Source organism: Ascaphus truei, chromosome 2 (genome assembly GCF_040206685.1).
Source record: "Ascaphus truei isolate aAscTru1 chromosome 2, aAscTru1.hap1, whole genome shotgun sequence".
Lineage (NCBI taxonomy): Eukaryota > Metazoa > Chordata > Amphibia > Anura > Ascaphidae > Ascaphus > Ascaphus truei.
Window position 1 is genome coordinate 329,211,247 of NC_134484.1, and position 23,602 is coordinate 329,234,848.

General features: G+C 43.3%; 1 protein-coding gene across 2 annotated transcripts in view; it reads left to right on the forward strand.

The window, feature by feature from the left end:
* Window positions 1-3,230: 3,230 nt before the first annotated feature.
* SEPTIN7 (septin 7) overlaps window positions 3,231-23,602 on the forward strand; it is a 112,949-nt gene continuing 92,577 nt past the window's right edge. For both annotated transcript variants that reach the window (XM_075586617.1, XM_075586618.1), the window contains exon 1: window positions 3,231-3,381. In XM_075586617.1, coding sequence (XP_075442732.1) covers window positions 3,246-3,381 — 136 coding nt within the window. In that variant the 5' untranslated portion in view covers window positions 3,231-3,245. The remainder of the gene's footprint in view (window positions 3,382-23,602) is intronic.

Genomic DNA, 23,602 nt, shown 5'->3' on the forward strand with positions numbered 1-23,602 from the left:
GTTTTAGGTTCTGATATCTAATCTCAGTGAGCCAACACGAAAACTCTTCATAGGTGTGTGTGTGCAGGTTTTGGTTTGTGTAATCAATGTACTGACACCACAAGCCTTTTTCTCGTCTGTGTGGTCTTGTACAATTAAGTATCAGGACTAATGGTAATGCTATGAAAGGAGGATCAATAATTCATTTGTCAGAAACCGTGGTCGCAATAACTAACTGATTTTGTTTGGCATAATTGGGTTCTTTATACGGCACGTTCTATAGTACCGGGCGCGTGCTGCGCCGTGTGCGCGGATTTTTAGTTGGCTGACGTCAGTCAGCCTTTGTATAGAAGGGCCACGCGCGCGCACGGCAGGGAGAGAGGAGCCGACAGACAGCGGCGAAGATGAGGAAATTCATCTTTTCGCACGTGCGTGTGCGTGTCTGCAGAAGTAAAAAAAAAATATTTATTAAAGTTTTTTTTCTTTAAAAAAAATCTTATCTAGGACTTACTTTCACTCACACAACCCATGCACACACATATACTCACACACAAATACACATACATACACACACATATACCTTACCTGCAGCTCCCGGCACTATATACACGAAAAGCATGCGGCGCGTTCGCATAGGAACGCGCGGCCGCATGCTGTATATTACAGCCCTATTACAGTAATTATGTGTGTTGCAATGTGTTGGTTGGCCAAAACGGCATAGTCTTTGGGATAGTCTTTGCCAACTACAAATTGACGCAACACTACTGTTTTTAAGAAGCAGGATTTTTTTCCTTTTGAGATGGCATCCGCCCACATTCCTGCAGGCCCACTCCAAAGACGTGCTTAGTGGGATCTGGTCCTTCAAATCCTTGCTGCTTGTGATAGACCAGCGTGGTAGAGAGAATCAACTGCAGCTTTTTCTCCAGTCTGATGTTACTATCATATACAGTGTGACCCAAAAAGGGGCAAAAAGATTCCCCACAGTCGCACTCAGCCAAAAATATTAATCTAATCTGTCAGACTAATAATCTTCAAATGGTGTTGAGTGGCTAGTATCTTTTGTGATGTTACTATCCTCACTTGGGAGGGGAAGCTAAAAAAACGGTGAAATGAGCAAGGGATTCTGGGAAAGGAAATAACCGTCAATACAGTGCCAGTTGCTAAAACGGTACACATTTGCCTGTGTGTTTTCTATGTTTAGCTGAACGTTGATTTGGGGGAAATTGCACCTTTCTTATAAGCTTTTCAAATGTGAAGTTCGCGCCATGAATGGATGTGAAAACAGATAAATGGGTTAAAAGATTGAGTCTTTGAATGCCGACTGACATTCCCGATGACTTGCTTCGTGTGTGCAGTTAATACCAAGGGCAGCGTAGTTCAATATGAAATCTGTCAATATTTCAAATGTACAATCATTAACATATGTTACCCCCCCCTTTTTTTAAATGTAAAATTGTATTGGTAGTAATCACTTACAGATAACTAACTTTCATTTTTTGTTCTCTCCTTTTTGTGTATGTCTTTGTTTCCCTATATACTTGAACTGATGACTGCAACGTGTGGACATCTTCTGGTGATTCCTGCAACGCTGGGAAACCTTGAATGCCGACAATGCATTATTTACAAAGTAGCTGTAAGTATCTCCCTATTTTTAACGCACAATCATTTTAACAGCCAAATTAATGAAGATCCTATCGAGTCACATTTGAAAGCATTGTGCTTTGCATTTCTCCCCAGTTAAAGTGAATTCCTCCGCTAACCAAGGCTTTAGGGAAATGGTCAATAACCCTCAAACGTGTCCTCAATCTGGCCATTTAATAATATTTTTTTTCAATCTATAGTGTGGACAGTGTACGCAGCGCTGCGTGTAGCATTCTGCAGGCACAGCGAGTCCCTGCCCCATGGATTATGATCTAATTACAGTGCCTGAGGCACAGGGAACTAGTGACCTTGGCAACTCACAAGGAGAGCTGACACTCCGATGCGAGCCAGGTTCACCTGCTTCTAATGTAGTGACGTTACCACCGAGCTACCCCTTCAGCCCCCAGAATGATGAATTATTCTTTAAACGTCTCACATTGCTACATAGTTGCGATCCTGTGCTGCCATTGAGTCATGACAGCTCTTGGCGGCAAAACAAGTCTGTAAATAAGTTTATTTGTATGTTATTTAGTTTTTGTTCTGTAACCCCACTGTACTGCACTGCGGATATGTTGGCCCTTCACAAATAAACGATAACAATAAATGCACTGTGACTTCCAAGGCTAAAATCATAGTGCGTACTTGTGCATGCGCGTCGCACCGCATAGACTCGCGCACACCTGAGCGATGTGTGAACTGAGCTGCAGGCGATTGGGGACGCGTGGTGGACGCGTCACAAAGCTGGTTCGCTCTCATTGGCTGCACCGCTCACTTGATGCAGACGTCACGCAGCCGCGCTTGAAGACAGCATTTTTTGTCTTTTCAAATCGCGGTTGCGCCATCGCACTCCGTCGTGCGTGCACTAGGGGCGGCTTGATGGGGTTATGCAATTTGTGCTCGTCACGCATGCGCCATCCCTAGGGTTTTAATCTTAGCCCAACAGTGGTTCCAGACTGCAGCACCTTTTCAGATGTATTTTGCCTTGGTTACTTTATTCCATGTGAAGCAGGGCGTTGCAAGCCCCTGTGGTGCGCAAAGGGTTAATTATGTGATTGATCAAAAATCTTTAAATAACTGCCTTTAATGTGTATTAAAATATAATTACGGCCCATTTGATGCACGGGTATAAACAGCTTATCTTCACAGATCTTTTCTGAACTGGAGTAAATTAGGTGTGGAGCAACAATTGGTTTACCGAAAGGAGGATTAGTGCCAATTATGTTCAATGGCTCTCCATCATATATCACATTGACACTGGTTTCTTGTTTATTCTTACATTGGTGGAAACGCAGAACTTTCACCAAGTTGGAGTTAGAGGGATTGATGGCACAAATAAAGTGTGTTATCAAAATGTAAATGGCATTTGAGAATGCATAATTTTTTTTTTATCCAAAAGCCAGTATTGACCTCTTTTTGATATTGATTTTCACTATTGTTTGTCTGTATATATTAATGTATTTATCTGTTAAACTGGATTTTAACTTGTCCTAACATCAAAATTGGGATGTGATCATAGTACGCATATTTAAGCAAAGTAGCAAGACTGCACTTTGTTGGGACTGAAAAGGAGACCGTTATGATTTTGTAAAGGCGCCCCTTTAACTAGTTCTTAACCATAATAAAATATGCTAATAGTGTGTCCTATTTCTTCACTTCAGCAACAGAAGAACCTTGAAGGATATGTGGGGTTTGCCAATCTCCCGAACCAAGTCTACAGGAAATCTGTGAAAAGGGGATTTGAATTCACACTTATGGTAGTAGGTAAGTTCCACTCTCTCACATATATGTTTATATAGTGGAAGTATTTGGTATTGCCTGTCTTCTTTATTGCCACATTTATATCAAAGCAACCTTTGAGAAATGTTTTTGTCATCTTAAATGCCTAATCCCAGTTATTCACTCTAGTTGTAACTGTAGAGTGGAAGAACTACATACATTTCATCAGATATTTGGTGGCCAACTCCTAGAAGACCTGCTCTTTGACATGGTTTATATATTCTCCGGCTCTTTTTACCCAGAGTGCAGAGGTTTGGGAGTTGATGAGTGCTACCTTTTAATTGGCATATTATGCTTCTAATTGGCCTTTGAGAAGTATGTATAAAGCCCTTTGCTGTTTTGATTACACTACTAATCTAAATAACAGTGTAAGACTGAAATGTGCTGACCTGCAATGTATAAACCTGATTGCAAAACAATTTCATATGTTTTCTCACTGGAAAAAAAAGATTCTTATTGTCCAGCTATTCACCTTCCTAGGTGTTTTCGTTTTGGGACTTTGTTTGATGAACGGTGCCTCTGAGGTGCCTGTATTTATTTAACTTGGCGATTAGCCAGCTAATGCTTGCTCGGAGCAGCCAGCTAGGTCCTCTTACAGGCATTTCTAAGTTCTTCTCAGAGCGCCTCTCAATTTTGCTCTCTTGATTTATTCTAAAACAGTTAGATCCCCTTTACAATGAACTTCAATTGTTGCACACACGTAATACATTAAATATAGAGTTTCTGCCATGGTGAATAATTCATAATAGTCACTGGTATTTGAAAATCATTTTTCATGTTGGCTTGTAAACATGGGGAGCTGAGATGTGCAATGGGTTTGATTTCCTCTTGTGTGATGTCAGTCGGTCCCCTTCTCTCCCCCTCTCTTTGGAGGACAGTGTGGAATAAGGGTTAATAAAATAAAAAGAATCTACCTCATTCATAGCCCTTTAAGAAATTCAACTTGTAATTATTTGCCAGAAATGTGAACATATATACATATTTTCTGTTATGGTTAGATTTGTTTACGGAAACCCAATTATGCGGTTTAAACTGTTGTTTTTCTGGCTGGTTATGTGGGGTAGCACCTTGTTAGGCTGCGCTTATAGTGCCCGGCGACGGCGCGCGAAAACAAATACATTGAATCCGTCGCATGCGCTTGGGAGAGACAGTCGCCACATGTGACTGTCTCTACACCAATCACAGAGCGCCTACTCCACTCTGCCCGCCCCCTTCGTGACGTCACTGGCCATGTCGACAGCGGCGTTGCTCCAAACTGAAGTTTAACTTTTGCCAGTGGCGACGGGTGACGTCATCGGTCGCGTCGGCGTCACTATAAACGTGGCCTTAAAGCTGCAGTTCAGGCAATATCCTGCATGTGTGGTTTTTTTAATAAATCAGTTCCCCATATTTAAAGATGTCGCCAAACTTTGCCGATCAATAGACGGAGAACGAATTGACCGGCAGCTATGCAGTTCTTTAGGTAATTAGAGATTGCACACATGAAACTACTGAAGTAAAAAAATAAATTAAAAAAAAAAAAAAAAGACTGAACTGCAGCTTTAAACAGCTATATTACCGTTTTCAATTTCATGGGTAAATGTCTGCAAATAGGATACAGTTTGAATACAAATAATTAATTACATCTTCCCTCGTTTGAAATCAACAAGGAAACCCCTTTCTGTTCATTAATACTCAGTTGGCTGTGACAATAACTTAGAAACTACTGCACAAAATAGGCATTTTAAGACATTGTGATTCTCTGCAGATATACTCTATTTTCTGTTTTTCTTTGTTCCTTCTATTTCTGTGAGGGAACAAAACCTATATTTGTCCTTGAGGGGATGGAATACAATGTTGCATTAATTTGGAATGGAGCCTTTGGCTAGCAAGTGTCAGTAGCTTTAGAAGGAAATATCCGTAGGATCACGGCCCATTTCAGTAAACTAGACATGTAGTCTAGTCACTGTAATGTCTATCTAAATAGCAGTTCAAAGACTGACCCAGATTCCAGTTTATAAATTGGTGCACTGTTCATAGATTTTTTTTTTAATGAGCAAGTACTATAAAACCCAGCTTAAAAAAAAACAGAACGGATTTCATAAAAAAAAAAAAAAAAATCCTTTTATTTTATATTTTAAACGAAGATTGAACCTGATCCAATATTGGTGCATCGCAAAACCTCAGTGGTAACTGCTATCAAAATATCCAAAGTGGTGGTGGTCTTTATGTCAACAACGCCTTCCGCGGCCAGGGTGATCATATAAATCCTCAATTGTGGGTACAAACACTTCTATGCCCGTAAAGTGGGGTGCAACTTCGTTAGGCGTACACTGGGACGTGGGAACGAAGAGCCGCACCCATAGAGAGGGAGCGATCTCGGATGTCGGGCCCCAACCCCGAATAAAGCCTTAGAACTGCATTAACAATGCGGGGTATACATCTGTAATAGTCCAAGGTTCATTTTGACTCAAAAATCGCCTCGGATATGAAATGTATTGAAGTACTCCTGGCATCCCACAAAAAACCTAGAGGGCTGGAGTGCAGGCAAATGCTGACTGGATCATTTTACTGGCACATTAGAAAAGCAAATAAAAAGCTACACTCGACCGTGTTTCGCGCCCAGCCTGGCGCTTTATTAGCTTTTGCACGGCGCACTGCCATTTTTCTTCAATGAATTTAACCCAAAATTCTATAGCAGATAAGAAGTGTGGCAGACGTCTCCATTCAGAAGCCCCTAAGAAATTAAACTGGCCAACTATGTGGGATTGCACCTTTAGACCACAACTGTGCTGCTTTTAAAACTGTGCTGCCTTGAAAAAAGGCTCTGTTGAGCGCTGAAATGTTGACCAGTTTTTCGTTTAATATTGCATATTTTGTTTAAGCCCTTGTGGGCCTTCTTTTTTTCTTTTTCTTTCACATATCGCCTTTTGTGGCTTGCACCCAAGCACTTTACCATTGTGTGGAGTGCTGCTGTGTGTGTGCACATTTTTATTCTTAATGAATGTAATCTGGTGGTGCCTGACCAGAGCGATTTCAGACTACTAAACATTCAGTTTTTCTTTGTGTGCGTGTTTCACTTTGTTCACACGCCAGTATATGTTGCTATGCAGAACGTCACTATTGGCCCTTCTAGCACTGTTTCTGCCCCTTTGCTACCATGTGATCCTCTAACTAAAAATGTGCGTGATGCCTGGGTTACCACCCTGCACATTTTCCTGTTAATAAGTACGTGGTCTGACGTCCATTTACGCATCTCTTCAGGAGCAAATGAAGTACACTTGGGCATCTTTAGCCTCGTGGAAGTGTAACCAGACAGCATTCCCGTTCTTGTGTAAATCAGGGGTGGGCAACTCCCATTCCTCCAGGGCCACCAACGGGTCAGGTTTTCAGGATATCCCTGCTTCAGCACAGGTGGCTCAGTCAGAATGAGTGTGCCACTGATTGAGCCACCTGTGCTGATGACGCAGGGATATCCCTTATACCTGGCCTGTTGGTGGCCCCCTGAGGACTGGAGTTGGCCACCCCTGGTATAATGAACGCCTCTGACCGTCACTAGTAAGATGTGGTTGTGTCAGCCTCAGGACGGGGATATAAATTAGTCATGGTGTTTTTCTGTGTACACAATGTTTCAAACAGTTACAGTAATCCTGGGGGCAGATTCGCTAAAGTGCACCAGCTGCTCATGCACCTGGATTGCACGTGGTCTGCCATTGAAGTCAATGGCAATCAGCACGTGATTGCAGTTATCGCATATAAAGAGAGGGGTCTCAATATACATGGCTCATTAAAGGAGCAATTCATGCCGGGTTAAAAAAAACCAGAGGTAAATATCTCCCAAAGCATGGGGCTCTCCGGATCTGAAATAAATAGGGTTCCACTCCAGAGACCCCCTGCTTCAATCCTAAAAATAAAATACCGCAATCAGGGATTGCTGCTTAAAGGTACGTTGTAGGTTAAAGCACCTGATCCGACATTAAATCAGCAATCCCCCAAAAGCCCATAGGAGTTTAACTTATATACTGTTAGTATATTGCCCCCTGAGCATGTTCTGCCATTTAAATAAATGAAATAAACTGTGCTGTTAAAAAATCTTGATTTTCTAATCTCTAGCTGGTGAGGGGGTTACCATGGTAACTTTGAGACTGCAATGGGCTCTGGGTAGAACTTCATTTTAACCTCCCAGACATTTCATATTTCAAACACTTATCTCCTGAACGAAAGCATCAGATTTTAAAACTAAAAACCGCAAGAAGAGTTCTGTTTAAAGTAACAAAAAAATTACATGCACAATGTGATCAATGCAGACTGCCACTTTAACCGGTATTTACATCAGTGGCAGTTACTGCCGGATCCAGTACGTTAACCCTGGGCCTTGGTGACTAGGCCCCTTAACCTTTACATAACGTAAGCCCATGAGAGCATGTCCCAAGGATACAAAATTCCCTGGCTTCCTTCAGGCTAAATATTGAACGGGAAATGTGAAATATTTAGTTATGTGCCCTCTTGGGCAGTTAGATGGCACAGCACATTTGGTTAAAAGCAAGCGGCATGTAGAAAGAAATGTCCTTCAGGCCCTGCCTGCAACTCCTTGCTTGGCAATGCTTTGCACATTCCTCTAGCTTCCTGGTGAATTGAGATCAATGTAACTGCTTTGCTTTCCCTTAACGAGTGTTTTCTTATGTAGACTCTCTACGGCTCGGAATGGAAGCTGCTGCGTAATGTCACATTTTTACCAAGCAGTACTTCCAAAAGGCGCTGTGCAAGTCTGTTTGGTTTGTCTCCCAGCGTGAGCGTTCGTGAACATGGGCCCAGTTTCGAATGGTTGTGTCGTTGGCAACCACAGACCCATATGGTTCGTCTGTAGGGTCCTTCCCTCTCCCCCACGTCTCTTCCGCTCATGTATCTGCAGAAGATGAATGCATTGCAAATATGTGTGGGATAGAAATACGTCTCGCAGCTCTGTTCCTATAAATAAGTACAGAAGGAATTGGGCTGAAGTGTAATTTTATGTGCGTTTATTCCCAAATATAAATAACAAACATTCAATGAGAATGCTGCACTCCCCGGAGAGGACTTGCCGCTTCCCTGAATTAAATAGACTTAGCAGCTAAAGAATGGATGCCGAAAGACATTGATTTGTAAGCTTTTTGTTTGTGTGGACTAAATCTGTTTGAAGGCAGCGTGATATAAAGGCGAAGTTCACCCGAAAATGACCAGTCTTAAGTGAGGTCAGAAGACTACCCAACTTTAATGTTATTTTCCCAACAGTGTTTTATATGCATTTACATGTTAACTTAAAGAAGCCGAAAGCCTGCATTCGAGTGTTTTCATGGTAGCCCAACCACCAACCGGGCAGCACAGAGCGGCGTCCAATGGAGAATTCCCAGACATTTGTCAATGAAACATTTTTTATCTCACCGATGAAGCTCCTTGAAGTCCAGTGATGGGGTAGTGGGCGGGACTTAGCAGCCATTTTAACTAGCGTTCTGGGCTCAGAAATGAAACCCAGTTAAAAAAAATCAGTGAGCAGGGGGAAAAAACTAGATGTAAAAACAGAAACCCTATTGTACAGTATGGTGTTTAAATCTGTAAGAAAATGAACGTTCATGATGACGACATCTTTAAGAGAGCTCTACCCTGAAAGCCCCTTCTCCTTCAGACTGGCATGCAAAGTATGCCAACAGCTGACAATATCTGGCAATAGTTTTGCCTTGTCATATACAGCAAGAACAGACACGATTTATACAAGTAGACATACACAATCTGAGTGAGCTCAAAACCCAGACCCACAATATTATGTTTTAGTGTCAATTGGAGCGCTAATGGGAAATGTCTACTAGAATAAACAAAGAAGCCCCAGTATGTCAAATTGTTTAGTACATTACTATGTTTTTCTATATGCGACAGATTCAAAAGCATTTGTCTCGGCATGCAGCGGAGCGCTCACGGGCACGCTGGCCAAGCACATTGTGGCAATGTGTTTGATCGCGCCAAGCACGCGCGCTCAGCTTCACCCTGGACGCGGCCTTAGCCGTATGCTTTGCGCTTCAGGAAACGGTTACTTTGTTGGATCTATAACGAGTTCTTTGTTTATTTCATGACTGCAGCTGCAGCGTTTCACCAGGCATTACAGTGCTTGCTGCATAATACTGTTTACAGCTTTTTTCTTTCATGCTGTGAGCTGTTGACATTGCTGCAGTGCAGGCAGCAGAGATCAAATGGCCAGAAAAGTTAACTAGCGCATCATCATGGGCACTACAGACACATCTTTCATTTATCCATCCCCTTTTATTTCTTTTCCCCTTCGGTTTGTAGAGATCTTAGGTTTTATTAAAACAGAACTTGCGACGGCATTTGAATATTCATCTCAAGCCCATGTAATATGATACAGGATATAGACATCTTCAATAAAAGGTTGGACATCTTTTTAGAAAAGTATTCAGGGATATACCAAATAAGTAAACATGGGAAGGATGTTGATCCAGGGAGAAATCTGATCGCCAATATTTGGAGTTGGCAAGGAATATAATGTGCCCATTATGAGACCGCATTGGATGATGTCTCACTGGGGGGTTTTGTTTGCCTTTCTGGTGTCAAAATACTGTAAATACAAATATAGGATAAGTATCTGTCATCTACATTTTAGCATCGGTTGAACTTGATAGACGTGTCTTTTTTTTCTATTTTTTTTTTTTTTTTAAACCTCATCTACTATGTAAAAATGTTTGCTACTGGGTTAGAAATGAGGTTAACTGGCTTTTTGCTGGACATGCCGACAAACCTTTGTTAGTGTAAATATTTAGTAAGGCACGGAATAGCCTTGTAATAGACGTTGGTGGAAGAATTGTCTGGCCGTCATCCAATATATTGTAGCTCCCAAATGGTTAAAATGTACTTAAAATGCATACTTTAATTTTTATGCCATTTGCTTTCTTCATATTCGCATTGATTTTTGCTGGCAAGTAATCCAATCCCCTTGCAGTGCTGCCTGGATTTTGCAAAATGCCGGACATATGGTGGAGATAATGGAATTATGTGCCGGGTTCATTACGCTTTGGTATGGCCAGATGAGCTTTTTGCTTTTGGAAAGAAAGCAGATTCAACTATGGCCAGCTGCTGTGTGTGTGACGTGTTGCAAAAAACATTGCATGTCTTATAATCAAGACCGCCTGTAGTAAGACGCCCTTCCTTCTGAGTAGATCATCTTTATTCAGAACAATGGATCTACTTTCCCATATAACTAACTGAGACGTGTACCAGTGTAGCAAACCAACTCCCCAGAATCTTCTCACCATAATCAAGCGGATGAGGGAAAATAAGTCCGACGACATTGATGGCTAATGTCTAGTGACTCTAAAAAGGATAATTGGAACCTAGGTGGTGCCCGGTCTCCTAAGTGCACTTTGAAACCCCTGCAAGTAGCGGAATGGGAACGGAGGAAGGAGAGTGGATCTTCCAGTACTGGACGATGCTATTTTCTGCTCTCAATACCCCACTTCCCAAGATATGTACGGGCGAAGTTGCCAGGTTTAAATCTCCCTTTTAGGGGAAACAAAATGGCCACTACATTGTGGGCCAATGGGGATGGGCGGCCATTTAAATTCCCTTTAAAACCCTGTAACTTCACCGGTGCACAGGGGTTCCCGGGTGCAGAAAATAGTGCAGTCCACTCTGAAGGAGGTGGGGGGCGGGGGAAGAGTTTAGTTGGGGGGCCTGGTACTTTAAAGGTTTGCTGCAGCTTTTGGTCCTAAGAGGGACATGGCCCTTAAAAAACCCAAGTGAGATGATGGTGTTGGCACGTACGCCCGAGTAAATGTAGGGGACTGACACTGTTTTTAAGCAGATGTGGACAGATTTAAGTATTTTTAGATAATTTGTTGTGACTTTTAATGTCTCCATAGTATCCCAATGCTTTGGAGTGTTCCTTCTTTTTAGTGATCAAGCTGTAAACGGTTGCACGTGCAGGGAGGTGGTTCATCCCAAGTTGTTCTATTTTGATTTTGTTTGACTAATGGTAGCAGAATAATTAGTTTAAAGCGATAACGGAAAAGAACAATTAGCCGATAAACATTTTAATTAAATGGGTCTGAAGAAAATAGAAACACTCATTTTTTTTACGTGAAGCAAATAAATGAAACTTCTCTTTAAATCTTGCTTAAAAAAAAAAAAAAAGAATCCAATTCAATTGATGGGTTGTAAGAGTTTTTACTCGCTATGTGGGACTGTCCCTTTAATTAGTAAATAGAATGGCAATGACAAAAATGTGGAAATGTCTTGCTCCTTTAAAAGACATTGAAAAGTGTATCATATGTTAATAATTACTGTGTGTATGTATGCAGCACTTTGGGAAATGGGTAATATTACAGTTATGAGGTAAGATAAGAGCACCAAAACATTATAGGAAGACATTCCTTAGTTTGAATAGCTTACAAGGGAAGGGGTATATTAATAACTAGCTGAGAGACCCGGCGTTGCCCGGGATGTAAATGCGTAATAGGTAGTATTATTTATAACTCGTGGAACAATAGGTGAGTATTTGTTGTAAAGGTTTCGGGGGGGGGGAGAAAGGGGAGCGGGGGGGGAGAAAGGGGAGCGGGGGGGGGGAGAAAGGGGAGCGGGGGGGGGAGAAAGGGGAGCGGGGGGGGAGAAAGGGGAGCGGGGGGGGAGAAAGGGGAGCGGGGGGGGGGAGAAAGGGGAGCGGGGGGGAGAAAGGGGAGCGGGGGGGGGAGAAAGGGGAGCGGGGGGGGGGGGGAGAAAGGGGAGCGGGGGGGGAAAGGGGAGCGCTTGGGGGGAAAGGGGAGTGTGGGGGGGAAAGGGAAGTGGGGGGGGGTGGAGAGCAGTGGGCATATGTATTGTCATAATTTATGTATGGGCATTTCCCCCCCCTCCTCCGTGCGTCCGTCCCCCTGCTGGTTCGGCTGGTGGCCCCCCCCCCGTTCCCCGTGACTCCCCCCCCCGTTCCCCGTGACTCCCTCCCCGTTCCCTGTGACTCGCGCTCCCCTCCCCCCCCCCCCCGCGCCCGCTTGGTCCCCCGATGTGCCGTCCTGCTGAGTGAGGCGTGCAGGCGGCTGCAGGAAGCGCCCTGTGTGGGCCTAAGACTCGCGCTCCCCCCCCCGGCGCCCGCTCGATGTGGCGTCTGGCTGAGCGGCGGTAGGAAGCGCCCTGTGTGTGTGGGCCTGAGGCTGAGGCGGCATGCGCAGTGGGCCTGAGGCTGAGGCGGCATGCGCAGTGGGCCTGAGGCTGAGGCGGCATGCGCAGTGGGCCTGAGGCTGAGGCGGCATGCGCAGTGGGCCTGAGGCTGAGGCGGGATGCGCAGTGGGCCTGAGGCTGAGGTGGGACGCGCAGTGACTTACCTGAGCGGGTGGTAGCGCCGGGGAGGTAAGGGAGCGGCTGGGGTAGGAGGGCCGCGCTTCCCGTCCGGAGCCAGTGCAGGACGGCGCACGTGAGGGGGGGGGAGGGGGGCGGACAGAGGGTGTGTGTGTGTGTGTGTATAGAGCTGCTGTGTTGTGTGTGTGTGTGTGTGTGTATAGAGCTGCTGTGTTGTGTGTGTGTGTGTGTGTGTGTGTGTGTGTGTGTGTGTGTGTGTGTGTGTGTGTGTGTGTGTGTGTGGGCGTGGGCCGTCACTCCGCCTCAGGCCAATGAGAGGTGTGCGGGGGCGGGCGGCCCAAGGGACCAATGAGATTTCCCCTAGGGACACCGGACATCCAGGCAAACATACAGTGCTTTCACTAATATAGTATAAGATAATCATAATAATCATAACTTTATTTCATATAGAGCTTTTCACCCAATGAGACTCAAAGCGCTTCACAATTCCAGTATAGTGTGTGGTACGCAGCACATAGGATTGTTTTTATATATGAACACAGTATATACGAGTATATTTGAAGACCTATAGATAAGGTAAATATCAATGTAAATGCAGAACGTTTTTATAGTGCATGGCAACGCGAAGCGGGTTTCAAGAGTCAATTGGTGGCATGTGTTCTAAGCTGTTAAATGTCAGTCATTCAAGGTGAGGGGACTGCATTCTCGCCGACTTCTTTCTGTTCTGTCTTTGCATTGCAGGCCAGGCAGGATCATTGATTTGTCCATGTAAAGGTTAAAAACATTTTTGTTTCTTGGCAGCAGCTCCCTTTCCCATCCCCCAGGCTGCTTGGGTTCGGGCTGGGAAGCTTCCTGTGTTTTTTTTATTCAAGCAACTAGAGTCCGGAGCCAAGGAATTGAGCTGAACTTATCATTTCGCTCAAGTGTGCCAAGCCCGGCAAAACAGTCTCTCTAATGTCTTCACCCGAGGAAACTACACCTATTACAAACTGGGCATCACCTGCTTGGTTGATGTGATCTTTTGACGGGATATAACAATGAGCGCTTTTAGAATCATGATCCCGTGGATGTGTGATGGAGGACGTGGTTTGTTGTTAAGACCTTTCAGGTGAAATTTGAGCGTTCCAGAGGAGTGCCAGCTCAGTAAACATTTGGCCATGCTCTTTAAGTTGCCTGATGCCACATGTAACAAATATTCGCTCAGAAGCTCTTTGTATGAGGGATTAATCATGGCTGTTTGATTTTACCAGGATTATCCTTTTTATGCACGAGTCCTGTTATCAAGGAAGCAGGGTGCCAAGCCAAACTGGTGTATGCTGGGTAATTATTGAACAGTTTGGACACATTTATACTATATCTTTTTGACGAAGTCAGTGTTGAAGCAAAACGCATACAAAAGTCATTATTTTTCCTGCCTGTATTTTCAGAATCATGACAGTACTTTTTGGACGTTTGCAAATAAACTCCTACGTTTGTGTAGCAAAGGCCTTTAAAATACATTGTAATTGGTTAATCCTTTTTGATCCATATTTGTTCATTTAGCAATTGGAGTTTACATGAAATAAAAGAGCTGTAAAAGCTTATATATAGAATATTCACCCCCTCTATAAAGCAATAATATCTGGGTCTGTGCTTCAGTCACTCCAAATTCCAGAAGGCGCAGGATCACCCCAGAAAAGAGAAAATAATATAGTGTACACTGTGCAAAGTAAATGTAGAAAATGTGGCGCGTATGTCAGCCCACTTCCTAGTAGATAGGAATAATAAAGCTCATCCAATCAGTGGCTAGTGTGTGTCTTCTTAAAGCTGTTATTGCTTGCGATTCCCAGGGAAATACAGGTACGGACGTTCTCCCAAATTGGTGGGTATTCCCTAAGAATAAGAAAAGAGACATGGTGCAATCCAATACTGAGAAAGTTTAGTACAAACATATACACCAAGTACTCTCACTTTGTGCATGTATGACAGGCATTAAATATAGGGGAAGCAGCTGGGCTTGAGTCCTTGGTGCGTTTCTGGGGCTTCAGACACTTTCTGCAGTCCTGTAGTCCCCTCGGTGTTACCAGGGAGCCCCTTCTGCACCGCTCCCCTCGCCGGCTTCTCGGGCGTCTGATGTCACTTCCGGGTGCGCTCCCCGCCTCCGGTATCGTCAGGAATGTGTAGAATTGTCAGGTACTCCACCAACGCAGTAAAAAACAGAGAAAATACTGTGTGCTACTATCTAACCCAGAATATGGAATATAAATAAAGTGCAGTGACTAAACCACATAGATAAGTGAACAAGAAATAAATCACAATAACCACAGTGAGGGTGTATATAAGAAGAAATTATATCACATAACCGTGTATTGGTAGAGGCGTCTGCTGCTATAAACACAGGGGGTGGCTCAGCACCCCCCACACTCTCAGAAATGGAAACAAAAGAAACAGCGCACAACGCCAAATAATGAAGCAAGTATTGCTATATATTAGTAATTACAGGGTAATAAATCTGCGTACATCAAAACAGTGGAATAGGTGCATTTAGTGTGTTTCACACAAGTTACCACTCAGCAACTGTTGTCAGAAGAGTCTGGAGCTTGCTTCTCTCAGCGGGGGCGCTACATTGGTTCAGGAGCAGGATTAATGTCCAAAACCCCTCATCCAGCAGTACATCGCTCCCAAGGGGATTTCCCTTTACAGCAACCAGGCTCCGTTGCAGGTATTGGTGCTTGGTGGGACCGCTCGTGCTTCCAAGCCGTCTGGTGCAGCTCGTGTAGCTCAGCGAGCAGATCCACTGTGCGGGGGTGAGACCTCAGCTCTGCAAGGGTACACTCGGCGTGCCACGTTGTCGCTCCGTCGCGGGATACTGCGTGATGACGTCACAGTCTCCGCAGCAGCGAGGGAACTGGCAGGGAGGCAGTCAGTCTCTCAGAGTCTCTCATAAGCCCAAAATTACCACCGGGAGTGATACTAGCAGGGTGAAGCCAATGGAGGCAATGGCAATATTAAAGCACTAGATAAAAATCATCCAACATGTTTCGTAGATTTGGTAATGGCCAAATTATTCCCTGAAGAAGTAGTTTATTCTACGAAACATGTTGGATGATTTTTATCTAGTGCTTTAATATTGCCATTGCCTCCATTGGCTTCACCCTGCTAGTATCACTACCGGTGGTAATTTTGGGCTTATGAGAGACTCTGAGAGACTTTGACTGCCTCCCTGCCGGTTCCCTCGCTGCTGCGGAGACTGTGACGTCATCACGCAGTATCCCGTGACGGAGCGACAACGTGGCACGCCGAGTGTACCCTTGCAGAGCTGAGGTCTCACCCCCGCACAGTGGATCTGCTCGCTGAGCTGCACCAGACGGCTTGGAAGCGCGAGCGGTCCCACCAAGCACCAATACCTGCAACGGAGCCTGGTTGCTGTAAAGGGAAATGCCCTTGGGAGCGATATACTGCTGGATGAGGGGTTTTGGACATTAATCCTGCTCCTGAACCAACGTAGCGCCCCCGCTGAGAGAAGCAAGCTCCAGACTCTTCTGACAACAGTTGCTGAGTGGTAACTTGTGTGAAACACACTAAATGCACCTATTCCACTGTTTTGATGTACGCAGATTTATTACCCTGTAATTACTAATATATAGCAATACTTGCTTCACTATTTGGCGTTGTGCGCTGTTTCTTTTGTTTCCACTCCACCAAACGCTCTCCCCCTTTACAATCACTATGCTTTTCACAGCTCAAAGGGTACTTCGTCAGGAGTATGTCCCACCCCTCACCCTCTCTCCATTTAAAGACCGTTTGAATCAATTAGCGATTAATTGGTGGCAGATAAACATGTTTTGTCATAAGGTGCTTATTACAGACATTCATGATAACTTTAATACATTTTTAAAACACACATTAGCAATTTAAAAAGCCTGTAATTAATTTAAGTCACTATTTTTTTTTTTTGAAAACACATCAAATTACCAAATAAACAGATTTGTATTATAAGAAACATTTGATTAAAAAAACATGTTTTATTAATCAAATGTTTATTATTTCTCCCGTACGATATTTTTCCCTCAACTTGCGTCATTGGGATATTTATTATGGAGAATAGTTTTTATTTAAGTTGAAGGGATTAATTAGTTCTGTTCATTTACAATACAAATCTGTTTCTAATATATAATTTGGAAATTTTATGTGTTTTTATTAAAATAGCGACTTATATTAATAACAGGCGTTTTAAATTGCTAATATGGGTTTTAATTATTTTTTTAAATGTTTTAACGTTATCTTGAATGTCTGTAATAAGCACCTTATGGCAAAACATGTTTATCTGCCCCCAATTAATCGCTAATTGATTCAAACGGTCTTTAAATAGAGAGAGAATGAGGGGTGGGACATACTCCTGACAAAGCGCCCTTTGAGCTGTGAAAAGCACAGTGATTGTAAAGGGGGAGAGCGTTTGGTGGAGTACCTGACAATTCTACACATTCCTGACGATGCCGGAGGCGGGGAGCGCACACGGAAGTGACATCAGACGCCCGAGAAGCCTGCGAGGAGAGCGGTGCAGAAGTGGCTCCCTGGTAACACCGAGGGGACTACAGGACTGCAGAAAGTGTCTGAAGCCCCAGAAACGCACCAAGGACTCAAGCCCAGCTGCTTCCCCTATATTTAATGCCTGTCATACATGCACAAAGTGTGCGTTCTTGGTGTATATGTTTGTACTAAACTTTGTCAGTATTGGATTGCACCATGTCTCTTTTCTTATTCTGAGGGAATACCCACCAATTGGGGAGAACGTCCGTACCCATATTTCCCTGGGAATCGCAAGCAATGACAGCTTTAGGCTGCGTCCAGGGTTGCAGCAGCCGTGCTGAGGGAAAGCGGGTGCTTTCCCTGGCCTTGGTCCGCGCGCCGTGTCGGGGGGTGGCTGTGACGTCACGGAGCTGGTTCGCCCTCATTGGGCGAACCGCTCACGTGACCGGCCCTGCGCTCTCATCAGCGCTTGAAACTAAAAATTTGCTAAGACCTACGCTTCCGCACGCTTGCGGAAGCGTGCACGAGCCCCTGCTAAAGCCGCTCTCATTGCGGCTGCAGGGGCTCACTGGTAAGCGAGAGCGCGCCTGGCGCTGACCCTGCCCGAGGCCTTAAGACACACACTAGCCACTGATTGGATGAGCTTTATTATTCCTAGCTTCTAGAAAGTGGGCTGACATACGCGCCAGGCTCAGTTTCACATTTTCCACATTTACTTTGCACAGTGTACACTATATTATTTTCTCTCTTCTGGGGTGAGTCTGCTCCTTCTGGATTTTGGAGGAGTGACGTTGAAAAAGAGGCCTTTTGGAAAAAAAAGTCCTCACCGGAGGTTTTTGTGCAATTTTCATACTGAGTACTTATCACCTATGATTATTTGTTTTCTTTTATCCACTTTTACTCATTTTGTAGGATTAGTGTGGGAGCGCCGTCATTTTTTTTGGTCTGTGCTTCAGCCAACCAGACAAATGACTTATTTCTCTCTAGACAGGCTCAATTTGATTAAATTGTTACGTCCTGTTTATAGATTTGGTGATGCAATTACCAATGTCATTTTAATACATTTTTCCATGCTCCGTTATTTGCGTAGTTCTGTTATATTGGGCTAAGTGACATTATTTAAATGGTGTAAATTAATTAAGCATGGGAAATCCACCTACTGATTGGCAGAGCTTGCGTCATAGGGACATATTAAGTAAACTCTGATATTAACGTCTTGTCAACATGTTTCCTCTGGCTCCATACAGTCAGATTTTGGAATTGTGAATGACACGTTGACTATTTTGAAGCTTGGTTAAGTTAACAAAGAGTAAACTATTAAGTTTGGAGAATATTATAATAATCGTTGTTGACCCAGGGCCTTACTTCTTTGGTTCACTAAAAATTACCCATTACTGCTGGCCATCTACCAGTATTTAAAACATGTTTGCGTGTCTCTGTATTTTATTGTATAGTTTGTAGACTAGACCAGGCAGAATGTCAATTGGTTAGAGAGACAATTTCCCTCTTGCGCTTCTGGATTTACTGCCCCTTACTCCTGTTTCACCTCGGTCGCCCGCTGACATGTGAGGATCATGTTGAGGGGGTGCTATGAAGATGGGGCAAGCATTTATGGGAAGGCAGCTGCACTCTGTGTATTCACCACTTCAGCGGTAACATACAGCAGTTTAATAAACCATCAGTGCATGAAACAAGTGAGCACAATGTTTTGGGGGAGGAGGGGGAGAAGAGCACCTTCCTTCGTCAGGATGACCCCTGAAGGCGTGTTTGGGTCACCATTTTGAACACCACCGGCCTCTAAGTGGGACACCGTGCCAGTGACTTTGTGAGCATTTATGGGAAATGCGAGAATACACTAAAAATAAAGTGGACGCATGCAATAGCCTCCCAGCAGAGATGGTAAAATCCAGTGAAGTTTGATAATTCTAATATTTGTGACATAGCCTCAGGCACCATACAGAGGGATATAAAATCCATAAATCAGGTAAATTTGTAATATTTTCAATTTTTAATTTTTTTATTTTTTTTTAAGGAACCTTGGGAAATTATCATATTGGGTGGGCAAAAGAGGCATTATGGGAAGGTGTCCAGCACTTCTTCAGTACTTATTTGTGTTGGACAGGTGCGTGTGTAAAAACTCCAGCATTGAGAATGGCAAGCTACAATATACTGCCTGTTCATAAAGTCAACAGGAAATATTTTGCCTGCACAGCTGTGTGGATCTATGCCTTCATTTATAATGGACTTTTTCTCATTAGTTTACCGTTTTGGCAGTGCATTACGACCGGCATTTTGAAATCGTCGTCTGGACGAGCCACTCCTAGTGGTAAAACGTAAATGATGTTTCAGTGCCAAGAAAGCATTCCCTTGCAAATATTTTTCAGGCTTTCTTTCTCTCCTTCCTAATGAAACTGAAACCATTTGTCGGATCATCTGGGAATCCACATATGGCTTCAATTACACTGTGAGCTAAACATTCAGCAGGAATAGCTAATCCATAGTTTTTCTACCATTATGATTTCCACCCGCTATATATTTATAAATGTACGTGTGTACAGTGTCTCATATTGTCAAATTTCCAGTTTGGTTAGACAGTGTCCTGATATTTTTGCACACCCATTAACAATAATGTTGTGCAACTAATAATTTGTTGAATACAAATCTTTTAATGTCCAATGTTTTTTGTTAATGTGATCTCTGATTTGAATGCTGTTTTTATACCTTCCTGGGATTAATTATGCAAGTGAAATGTTCACTGAAACACCTTGGGGCCTCTTCTCTCCTGGTTGAGCTCCTCTCCCTCAGAAATGCATAGTTGTTAATCCACAGCTGTTTAAAACAAAAATGGTTTATTCAGCACTTAAGTGGCACAATTAAGATTTTCAACCCACACACTATGTTGTAACGCTGCTGTCCAAATGTTAAAACTGCACAACATAATCACTTTTGGGCTGTCCCGAGAAAAGCATTGTGAATAGTGTGACTAATGTGTGTATCCTGTCTGGCTGCCCAGCCACAAGGCAAATACTGTAACGAGTGCCTGAAATGTACACTCTTCCAGGCTTTGTAAACACATGACAATCTTTTTATGCAAAGTGTTTGTGTGTGTGTGCGCGCACACACACACACACACACACACACACACACACACACATACACTGCACCTTTGCAAAACAAATTAGTGATGGCTATCAGGCAACAAGGGAGTTATCTTTTGCTGTACCTGATAGCGTTGGAGCTATAGAAGTTGCAGTGCAAGGGCTCTTACAATACACTTATTGTTCTTTTTGCCTTTCCGTGAAGTAAACAGATTTGTCTCTACCATAATTGACCGTACCTTTCTTATGCTCATTCAATGCTGGTTTATAACTCCCACACATAAGTATTTGTGGGTTGTGTTTTCCTGCTTCTTGAAATGCACATATTTTGCATTATTATACATGCCCCCTGCCCTAATCTGGCGGAGGTCCGTTGCAAGAGCGATGCAAGCAGGGCAGACGCAGGGATTCCTCAGCCACTAAATAACAGTGTACAGTTCTTTCCTCAGCGGCGCTCACTCAATAAGCATGTCTACAGTACTAGAACATTTGCCATCTTTTATTTGCAGAACATTCATAACAGCGCAACATTTCGAGGGACTAACCACCGCATGAGGTGCAGGGTTTACAATGTAAATAACATCATTTAATTCACAGCCAAAAAAGAAATCCACTCTACTCTGTAGTCCCCAACTTCCAGGGGTCCCTCTTTTCATACGGTACCAGCACTGATACAAATATTGGCACAAAATGCTCACTCTTGAGACAAATATAAAGCTGTGATGTCATTGGGAGATGAGGTCACGACTTTCTATTTATGACGACATGGTCATATTTGTGAATGGGTGTGTCTTATGCAAGGAGAATGGACTGTAGAAGCTTTTTGTCACGGTTTGGTTTGCACGTATCATTTTCCAAGAGGAAGTTTGTTTATGTAGGGCTTGTGCTGTCTTTAGTGTATCACATGAACGTTGGTGCTTTTTTATTATTTATGATTTAACCTGAATACATGATGTAGAGCATTATCCATTTCTTTCATTTGAAGGAGCACTAAAAGATGAAGCATATGCACATGTAGCTGATGTTACCCCCGCTAACGCAGAACAATGTGCAAAATAACACGTTCAATGCCGTGTTCATTATCTCCTTAACCATTGTTTTCTATAGCGCTAGTGCCAACTCATGCCATAAACACACCGCCTTAACCGGATCGGTAATATAAAGCAGCAGTGATATAAATAAGTGACTGTATTATGCTCAGTAACTACATTACTTTTACAGATTTATTAAGATGCAAACGGGTGTTTTTCTCCCTTTTTTTTAAAAAAAAATGATTTTTTTTTTTTCAATAGGATTGGAAGATGTGAAAACATTTCTTTAATTTGAAGAGTTAACTTAATGTTCATGGGAAGCGCGGAGAGGGTATTGGGGGACACGTTTTCTAAACGTGGTAAAGAAATGACACCTTTGTGTCTGCTGTTTGCTTCTAAGATCTGGAGTTCCACTCCGTGTTGAACCAAAAAGTGAGCGACTTTTACTTTCCATGACGTTCTAAAAAAACAAAAAAAAATTAAACCCTCCATCATATTGCAGGGAAAAGATGCTGCAGTAATGCTTTTAAGCTTTCGAAAACCTTTTTTGGTTGGTGGAATTTGCAGTGTTCTCTGAAGAAAGGAGTATCCAGGAGAGGAAGGAAGGGAAAGGCATTCAGAGGAAAGGAATGTGTAACACATGGTCGCTCTTTCAATGGGTGGAGTGGATGCAAAATGTGTGATGAGGGAAAAGGCTTAACAGCTTCAGTGCCAATTAAGCCCCTAAATTATATGAATATTATATAGCGCTGTACAAAAACTGTTGCTGGCAGTGTAAGCAGTATTCTGCATTTTCCTGTATTTTTTTGTTCTTTTTCAGTGTTTTTTTTTTTTTTTAGGATTAAGGCACAAGCTCAAAGCACTCTTTAGGACAGTCCTCAGTCTGCTCTTTTTTCTTTTTCTTTTTTTTTTCTTTAGATATCTTCTACAGTAAGTATTTCATTTAGTAATGGATGTTTTTATAACTGACGTACTAGGAAAATATTCGCAGGGCCATATTTACAAAGTGTCTCGCCGTGCTGTTGGGCATCTTCGTGGCTATAGACAACTTATGACCCACAATATCTACACCGGGGTTTGAGGGGAATGAAACAGAAAAGCAACGCACTCTAAAAAATATTGATAACTGTAGTTAATTGACAATACTTTCATTTCCTGTGATGACCAAGTCAAAATATGAAGATAGTTCTGGAATTAAAACAATAATGGTTGTAGAGGGTTTAAAAAAAAACTTTTTTTTAAAAAAATTTTTAATTAGTTTGTTGCACCTTTTTAAGGATGTTCCTGCTTAGAAGAACTAGAATCAAATGAGGACATTAAAGGTTTTAGATAAGCAGGACAGATGTTTTGTTGAATAAACGGTAATTTCTACTAGTGCTTGAATCAAGTAAGCCATGTGTTTTGCCCTATTCCATAAGGAAACCGTGAGACTTTACTGAGCTATACAAAACAATATTCTTAGGCCTTGGCCATGTTTGGCGCTTGCTGGCGGAAGGGTGCTGACGCGCGCTTCCACTCAGCACTGAGCCCCTACAGCTGCAATTAGAGCGGCTTTAGTAGGGGCTCACCTGCGCTTGCGGAAGCGCAGGTCTTAGGGGAATTTAAAATTCCCCCGCCTGCCAGCGAGACAGGCCGGTCACGTGAGCGGTTCGCCCAATGAGGGCGAACCGGCTCTGTGACGTCACTGGCCCGCCCCCGGACCGCCCCCTGATGGCCTGCTGAGAGCGCTTGCGGTTAGCAACCGCAAGGCCAGGGAAAGCACTCGCTTTCCCTGAGCCTCAGCACGCCAGCGGTAAGCGTGTCCGAGGCCTTACACTTGCACGCTACATTTGCCTCAAAACAAGTAAATCAGATTGTAACCTAGACTGCAATGATTGATGGTATAAACTGTGCAGGACTCACAATTCAGTTACATTCCTGTGGCAGGAAGGCCGCTTTTAAAGGCTGGAAAGAGCAAGTGAGGAAGTTGGTCACAAGTCAGGTTAGTGGTTGTCTAAAGAAAAGCTATAGTGGCGTTGGGAAGATCCTCACGCACAGTAAGCATGCATTTCACTTCATAGTTGAAATTATAGTGTGCAGGGCTTTCAAAACCTCATAGGTTTCTTCAAGTGCACTGTGGCTAGATGGAATCTATATTTCTCCAGCGCTGTATATGTCCGTCCGTAAGATTATCACTCTCCAGATAAGCAGTGAAATCTTGTCTTGTGTAGAGTGTTAATGGGAGGGAGGAGACCAAAACTAAATGCAGTCTTTTTGACT